Source organism: Camelina sativa, chromosome 14 (genome assembly GCF_030686135.1).
Source record: "Camelina sativa cultivar CO46 ecotype springtype chromosome 14, ASM3068613v1".
Classification (NCBI taxonomy): domain Eukaryota; kingdom Viridiplantae; phylum Streptophyta; class Magnoliopsida; order Brassicales; family Brassicaceae; genus Camelina; species Camelina sativa.
Window position 1 is genome coordinate 29,492,499 of NC_141893.1, and position 9,656 is coordinate 29,502,154.

The 9,656-nt window shown below is 29.1% G+C and overlaps 1 protein-coding gene across 1 annotated transcript; it reads left to right on the forward strand.

The window, feature by feature from the left end:
- The first annotated feature begins 8,018 nt into the window (after positions 1-8,018).
- Positions 8,019-8,970, forward strand: LOC104742541 (pathogenesis-related protein 1B-like). Its single transcript, XM_010463555.2, has 2 exons — positions 8,019-8,396; positions 8,570-8,970. Exons 1-2 carry the CDS (start codon positions 8,060-8,062, stop codon positions 8,719-8,721), a joined length of 489 nt encoding a protein of 162 aa, XP_010461857.1. The 5' UTR covers positions 8,019-8,059; the 3' UTR covers positions 8,722-8,970.
- The last annotated feature ends 686 nt before the right edge of the window (positions 8,971-9,656 follow it).

Here is a 9,656-nt window from a genome sequence, read left to right on the forward strand (position 1 = left end):
CTTGGCTGGTGTCGACCGACACTACCCCACAGTGTCGATCGATGCCGCTTCACTGGTGTTGGCCGACACCAATTGGTGTCTATCGACACTACCTCTGTAACCGCGATCCGCACGAAGCCGAGAGTCGAATCTCGCTCCCAAACTCCACCAAATCGCCCAATACTCAAAACCCAAGCCATATACGTCCGTAGGAACCTGTAGCAATCAACCCCATCAAGCAAAACACACAAAAACAGCAACAAACAAGCAAGAACAAGGAATTGCATGCTTAGATCAGCCATAGTCATGCACTCACCTCTCTGCAGGAAGATTCTGACAACCAATGACGAATCCCACATTCCCAGAAAGCCTCTCACACGTTCCTAGCCTTGGATCCTCACTCCCACAGCAAGATCTCACCCAGAAAGTCTTAAAATCTCACAAAAACTCACAAAACTCAAAAACAAACTTTTCTCTTCTGTTTCTCTCTGTTTTCAGCTGCGAGACAGCAATAAAACACGACATAGGTCGTTTTTCTCACTTAATAGTCTGGTTCTATGGTTTTTCCTTAAACCAAACCGACCAAAAAAATCGCCAATTAAAACCATCTGGTCGAACCAGACAGAAATGGTGTCGACCGACACCACCATGGTGTCGGTCGACACCCTCCCTCAAAATTCACAATTTTGATTTGTGGGCGTTACAGTTAAACATTTGATTTGGCCTCTAGACAAAGATATCTGATCATGAAGACTTTCCTACACGAAGGTTTTGGCAACTATATTATTTAAAAAGTAAATTGGTTTTTCTCTGTACCTCAGAACTTGTGGCAGACTAATGAGAAGACAAATGTAATTAGTACCATTGCTCCCATAATTCTTTTTTTACAAACAAGAATATATGAATTGAGAAGAAAGTGAGGATTCAGAGCCTTTTTGCTTTTTTTTTTTGGTTATTTCTTGGTACTAATATAGTGCAAAGTGTATTCGAAAAGCTAATGAATATAAGATATTAAATGGAAGAAGAAGAAGAAGTATAGGGTTAGATGAAAAGTTTCAAATTAAACAAAAAAAAATTCATTGATCAGGCCATGTAGAAATCTATATAATAATAACAATCCAAATAAATGCGACCAACAATTGTATTTTTTCAATCGTACATTTTGGATATTTTCTGAAAAGTCGTGATGGATCACTGAAACGGTTATTTATGAAAAGTTACAACTGTTCACTGTAAAGATGTGTTGACTAGAACATTTGTATCTTTTAAAATCTATATATGTTTGTCTGTTTGAACTGTTTTAATTTTTTTGCCACGACACAAAATCAACTAAAAGTTCAATCTCAGCAATTTATACATTTTTCTAAATTATTTTCTAGCATTTATTCTTTTAAAAGTCATGAAATTCTTCTAATTTTTGATTTAAGCAAAGATTTTTGGAATGATGAATCTAATTTACATCTTTTAATTAATTTTAAATATTAAAGTTTAATGAAAATACGTAGAGTGTTTTCCAAGAGTTAGATGGATTACATAGTGAGTTTTTGGATTTGACTTTTCAATATCGTAACAATCCAAATAAATGCCACCAAAAGTTGTGTTTTTCAATCATACCTTTTGGATAATCTTCCAAAAAATCTGTAGAAAAATTAAATTATGTGTTTAACAAAAAGTTGTGATTGTTCATTGTAACGGTTTTTTTGTAAAGTTGCAACTGCTCATTGTGAGTTGTGTCTATTCAAATATTCATATCTTTTGAAATCTATATATTTGTCTGTTTGAACTGTTTTGATTTTTTTTGCCATGACACAAAATAATATAAAATTTCAATCTCAATGGTTTTTACAGATTTTAGATTATTCTCTAGCATTCATTCTATTAAAAGTAAGAAATTCCTCTAATTCTTGATTTAACAAAAGAGTTTTTGGAATGATGAATCTAATTTACAACTTTTAGTTAATTTATATAAAAAATAAATGAAAATACCTATATATAATAGCAATCCAAATAAATGCCACCAAAGTTGTGTTTTTTCAATCGTACTTTTTGGATAATTTTCTAAAAAAAATTGTAGAAAATTTAAATTGTGTGTTTTACACAATGTTGCGATTGTTCATTGTAACGGTTTTTTGTAAAGTTGCACCTGTTCATTGTAGAGTTGTGTCTATTCGAATGTTCTTATCTTTTGAAATCTATATATATTTGTCTGTTTGAACTGTTTTCGTTTTTTTTGCCATGACAACAACTAATATAAAATTTTAATATCAACGGTTTTTACAGCTCTCTAAATTATTCTCTAGTATTAATTCTTTTAAAAGTAAAGAGAGTCCTCCAATTCTTGATTTAACAAAAGATTTTTGGAATGATGAATCTAATTTACAACTTTTAGTTAATTTTATACCTAGAGTCTTTTTCGAAGAGTAAAATGGATTATACAATAAGATTTTGGTTTTGACTTTTGAATATGGTAATAAAGATGTCTTCTATTTAAAAGCAGTTTATATGAGTTTGTAGGTATAATCAAGTGCACACAAAAAAGTTGCATTTTTTCTTAGTACCTTTTCTTAAAAAAAATGTTTTTATTTGTTTTTTTTTTAAATTCAAACGGTTGTATCTGTTCATTGTAGAGTTGTGTCTTTTCACTATATTTTATTTCTAGTTTTTCATCACAACTTTTCGTTTTAATAGGTGTGTCTATTTAAATAGTCATGCTTTATGAACTCTCTTTATATGAGTCTCTTCATCACTAACTAACAAGTTCGTTGAAACAAATTTTCTATTTAATGTTGAGTCTAGAGAATTGAATATATTCTATAATCTAACTAAAATTTTAGAAAGGATTATCTCAATAGAGAAATTTTATACAACTTAATATTGAATTTACAGTTGTGTCTATTTATCTTAACTTTCCATTAAAAAATATTTTAATATTTAAAAATAATAATAACAATATAAATAAATAAGAACAACAGTTGAGACTTTTCGTAGTACCTTTTTGTAAAAAAATTGGTTTTATTTGTTCTTTTTTAAAAACTCAAACAGTTGTATTTGTTCATTGTAGAGTTGTGTCTTTTCACTATATTTTATTCATATTTTTCATCACAACTTTTTGTTCTAATAGGTATGTCTATTTAAATAGTCATATATTTTGAACTCTATATATATATTTGTTTCTTCATCAATAACTAACAAATCATTGTTGTTGAAACAAATTTTCATTTTATGTTAAATCTAAATAATTTGAATATATATATCTAATATTCAATGTTATTCTATAATCTAACTAAAATTTTAGAAATGATTATAGTAATATAGAAATATAACAAAACTTAATATATAATTTATAGTTGTGTTTATTTATCATAACTTTTGGTTAAAAACTATTTTAATATTTAAACTTATTTTATTTTGTTTTTAAGAGTTGTGTATTTTAATTTTAATTTTCTATTGATACTGTTTCACTCATTATTAAATATATTTTTAATTATAGTTATTTAATAGAAAATTACATTACTCATTATAACCATTAGTTCAATATTCTCATTAAGGATCACTTCGTCATAATGATTTTTTTTAGTTGTAGCTCATTACCATAATTCTTCATAAAAATATCTTATATATATATAATACTTTAAACAATATGTTTTGCAAAGTTGCGTTTATTCAATATAATATTTTTTGTTATAAGTTTTTATTTTGATGATTGTGTTTTTAGTAACAGTTTATGTATTCAATTTATTCTATTACATTCAAATAATTTCATAATGTATAGTTTTAAATTTTAAATTTAAATTATTATTTTTTTCTAAAATACTTACTTCGCGACAGGGAGATCTGAGTCCTAGTAAATAGAGTAACGAACTAAATTAAAAGCCGAGCTCTGGGTCAACAAGTTTGTTCGCAAGACTCACCCAATTTCCAGAGACTATTCCCCGACAAAGATTAGAATCTCGTCGGATGGGAGAATACGTACGAAGATGTGGTTTGGTCTACCATCACTGTGAATGTGCCTAAAATATTGATGAGCTCGATCTTTTTTTTTTTTTTTTTCAAACTAGGTTTAGAATTCAACTCTTATCTATATGTGTAGGGTCTACTGCAAAACATGATGGCTTGGTTTAAGTTTACATATATAATTTTTCTTTTGTTAAAGATTATTAGTTTACAAATTACAATGTCACTACTTTCAAAATCAAGTAGAACCTTTATTATCTGGCTACCGAAATTATACTAACGAAATTTCAACATGCAATACAATTCTTTTATTCGATCAAAGAACACCAATAAACAAAACTAAAAACAACACTATATTGCATTCAGATAAAAAAAAAAATTAAAATAACAAAAGAACAGAGTACGACTAAAGAATGACTGAACAAAAGAAACGTCACTTCCCAGCTTCAAACAATTTTTATGTAAGACTTGATTCATCTAGCTCCTGGATTAAGCTCTGCTGTGAAAATTCATAGCCAGCTCAACTCAATGACTTGTCATGTTTCAACTTTGCGTTTCTTGGAGCTTAAGACCAATGACTCAGGTCACTCAGCCAACGGCAAGATAGCGAGCTCAATGACCAACCGAGCCCCTAATCAAAGCCAACAGAAAATGATAAACAACGAATTAACATGATGATACTAAAAACAACAACGAGGACATGGAAACACTATGAAAGCGGAAGAGTAACGAAAAGAAACCTTGTAAGAAAATGTAACCAAAGGCGCGTTAGCCGGGGACTGGGGTATAGAACCAACCACTGACGGAGATTTGACCACCAACCTGAAGCCCATCTAAGGAAAATGTCAGAGCGAGACAACAAAGGTGAGGAGAATCTGACATTATCTATCACAGACCGCACATCTTAGAGGTGAAAACGTCGTATCACAGACATGGTTCTTTTTGTAATTTACTTCTTCTTTCTAGCTTGATTAAATCACCAATTAAAGACTTTTATTTAGTTTAATGGAAATATTTGTGTCATTCTAAGATTTACACATATTAGATTAGCAAAAAGATAGAATCAATGGAAAACCATTTTTTTATGACAAAAAATTAAGGAGCTGTAAGACATATGATGTACTAAAAATAGACACATGCATATAACTTTCGTTATAAATACTTGTAAACTTTGTTCAATATTTAACAAGATCATCTATGCGTTATAGCTGGCAAATTTTCCATTGTACAATTAAAACAATCCTGACCCTTTTTCCAAGTAACTAATAACCCTATAATTACTAATCAATCTCAGCGATTCCGTAATTTTGTAATTGATGTTAATGGATATGTGAAAAAGTGGAATACTCAAGATGAGTTCGTATTATTTTTTTAAGCCAAGTTGATTAATCCTTTAACCTTTAAACTAGTGTACTATGAGTTGTTTTATCTTTTAGTTAACTTACAAATCGAGTTGGCTAGTATAGTAATGAATCCTTAGCGTTTAACCCACGCATGGTTAATTCATGGTTTACTATCTTAATCCACTTGGCATATGCCTCTACTTGATCTACGCGTCCTTATCTCTTCTTTACACTCGATATATGCTTATATGGAAATTGTGTAGTGATTAGAGACTGGTACAAGTGGATAGAATATGTAATCTAAACTAATATCTATATAACACTGAATGTCCCATTAACCGGCGGGGGATCATAACCATGCACATGTCATTACATGCATGTAAATCTCATATAATATGAGAAGTTTTTTTTTTTTTAATTTCCAGCCAATGCAACACTTGGCGCTTTAAAATTGTAACACATGTCTTTCTCACTAATCTTAATTTAAACATTTTTTATATACTTTATTTTATTTATATCTTATATGGTGTATATATAGTTTGCTTTTAAAACACATTTAACATTGTTACAAAAACATATTTCTTCCAAATTTTGGTTTTAACATATAATATATTTTCTAATGAAAACATATACCATATAACCTAAAAATAAAACTACCGATCAAACCAATTAAAACCAAAAAAGTTTTCAAAGTACAAATTGAAACCAAATTAATTTATGAAAGACTAATTTAAGTATATAGAATATGTCCTGATATAGTTAAAAATCACATTTTATTCAATAATCATATATATATATATATATTGTATTTTAGATAAAATTAAATTTGTCTTTAATATTTTATAAGTTACAGTTTGACTGTCTTTAAAACGTATGTACTAAAATAAAAATACAAATAACATAATGGTATCATAACATAATTGCTTAATCACCCCAAAAAATAATAGATAAAAATAATTTAATGATAATTATACTATTTATTTTAGAATGATTAGAAAACAGATATTATATATCGAATATAAAAATATTAAATTTGACACACTTTTCTTTTTATGAATTTTATTCAAATTTAATGCGAGATATATTATAAGATATTTCATAATTTTTTATGACATGCACCATATTTTAGTATGCATTATTCCAAATTTTATTTTATTAAGGGTGATTACGAGATTAGAGAGTAAATACTAGAGAATATGGTAAATCATGAATACACTTATTAATTATTCAAGATAATCATTGGTGATTCCTTTGTTACCTTGTAAAACATATTGTCTAGATTCATAATCTCATTAGTATAGTACAAGATTCAGGTTTCAGAGGTTTAGTTTATTGATTGGATAAATTTGAGTCGATCTGATTTCTTTCTTCTCACATATCGTATTTTAAAATCATCAAAATCTGATGGAAAAAATCAACAACATATAGATATTATAAGTTCAAATATATTTAATTAAAAATACTGTTATTTAGATGTAAGTTAAAATAAATTAAAATGTAGTTATGTCAGATTAATTTGAATGTATTTATTGTTGATATCAATTTTCTGATTTTGTCTTCCCTTCCATCTGCACCAATATTGGAGAGTTTTTTTTGACAAAATCAGAAACAACCCATCATCATAGAATTAATTAATTGACATGTTGGAGAGTTTTTTTTTTTGATAATTAAAAGTACATAATGAATAAGAATAGAGACAAGGACCGAGAAACAACCCATCATCATAGAAGTATAACACATTTTAAGCATTCCATAGAGTTTCTAAATGTCTTCATCTTATCCATATATTAAATCTTTGGAAAAGATGTAGGAAAAGATGAGATTTATCGGCTAATATTTGTAAACTGTTTTCAATATTCAATTTTCATTTTGAATACTGATATATGGTCTCTACAAAAACCTCATGTGTGCTAAAACTATCTCCAATGTATATTCTATTTTTTACTCTAAAATAATGCATAGTTTTTTTATTTTAATGTATCACTCTATTTTTTACTCTAAATTAGATTTAATGTAAAAAATAAAGTTGAAGATAGAGTAATCCTACCATTTACTCTATTTTAGAGTAAAATATTAAGTAGTGTTAGAGCAAATGTTACTCTATAATAGAGTATTGATTTTAAAATATAGTGGGATTGAATATGCTATAATAACCTAACAATTTATCAAAAAAAACTATAAAATCCAAAACAACAAAACTTAGAAGAATTTAATTACTTTGATTAAAATAATTTCTGATATGTTTTGTTTATTTTATTTTGCGTCAAAACATTAAGAACCGTATATATAAAAGACCACATATTAAACATTTTTAAAAAAAAACATTTCATATTAAAAAAAATCTATTTAAAAATATAATTCTAAGTTTAAGATATATCATAATTCATAAAAATAGAATTAAATATATCTCGCGCAAACTCTCTAGTAATTTATACTGCAGTGATACTAAAATACGCGCATCTTCAATCGAAATACAAATGATATACAAATGATACTAAAATACGCATCTTCAATCCAAATACAAACCCAAATACAAATACGACCTTTCCAAAAGATGCAAAACTCTATCAAAATTTCTTCGTCAATGGATAATGCCACTTGTAGATACTTAAAAAATGATAGATTCATGACTTTAACCTTTATAAAAAGATTAGTCATAAATCCCTCAATGTCAAAAGTCTCCCTAACCCACTGACCCTAACCATATATTGCCTATATAAACAAGAACAAAGCATTCTTCAAGTTCACAGCATAAATAATATAACTCAATACTAACTACGACAATGAAGACTTTCCAAATCCCATCACTCCTACTCGTTGCAATTAGCTTTGTGGTTATTGCAACCAACGCTCAAAACAGTCAACAAGACTTCCTTAACACTCACAACTCCGCCCGTGCGCAGGTTGGTGTAGCGAACATCGTCTGGGACACAACCGTCGCCGCCTATGCATTGAACTATGCGAATGCTAGAAAAGCCGACTGCATCCTCACTCCGTCAGGAGGATCATTTGGAGAAAACCTAGCCAAGGGAAGTGGTGCCTTTTTCACAGGTGTAGCGGCTGTGAATCTTTGGGTCGCCCAGAAAAATGACTATACCTACACTAGCAATTCTTGCACAGGTATAACTTACACAAACAGTCCACATATATCCCTTCTCATAAATTATCATGATATAGTTGAAAACAAACTCAACAATTTCACATGTAATATAAACGCAAAGGCAATATACAATCGAGTGTAATTAAGTGATTAATAGAAATTTAACTAAGCTTGTTTATTTTTGAAATTACAGTTGGAAAAGTATGCAAGCATTACACGCAAGTGGTGTGGAGTAACTCGGTGAAGTTAGGGTGTGCTAGGGTTCTTTGCAACAACAATGTTGACTATTTCGTGAGTTGTAACTATGATGCACCCGGTAATATACTCGGGCAGTACCCTTACTGATGCTGATCACTTTAATATAATTAACCTAAAATATGAACTAATTATGAATAACTGCTTATGAAGAAAAGGAAAAAATATATCTCGTTTAATTTCAAGATGTAATATTCTTTCATTTTCACATAATCAAATGTTGTAAGGTTTGCTTTCTTTTACAATAAATCAAATGTTGTTGTTGTTCTTTTTTGGCGAGAAATTGTATCCTACTCGTGAAATGATAGTAAATTCAATTTCAGTATTACTTCGAAAAAAGTGTCAACTCAAACTCTACTATATAACCAAACTTACATCGGTCGTCCCATTTTTGGTGACAATTCTTTGAACCGAACGAATCGAAACTCGAACTTTATGACTCAAATGTCCAGCTCTAATTAGTTAATCTGGTAAATTTTAGTCTAGCTAGCATCTATACAATTTACAAGAAGATTCAAATACAAAAAGAAATATGTCTGGACGCTGGACACTAGCCATATTCCACGATTTTGTAATTGACATTTGTGAAAATACAAAAAAATTTGCTTCCCAAAAAGAAAATAATGTAAAACTTATATTTTTCTTTTTTGAAATATATAGTTCCATGATAAAGTGGATCAGTCATGTATTTTTGGTTGCAAATATATATTTTAACTTCTTTTTAAAACTGGGAGATTCATCACAAATCTTTCGAAAACCATTAGATCCCATTTACTAGAAAAATTAATGAGCCTAACATAATCATCTTTTTTTTAATGTTACTGTCGATCGGGTTTAAAGTGATGCAAGAGTTATAGAATCATTCCAAAAAAAAAAACACACACACAACGTTATCGCTATCAGCGAGAACTCAACAACTCCGACTTCCTCTTCATCTTCTTTCTTCACTGTTTTTCCCATGCGATTCCAATTTTGATCTGATTCATCTGTGATCTTGACAGAGGAAGTGGGAGTTGTTGAGTTCT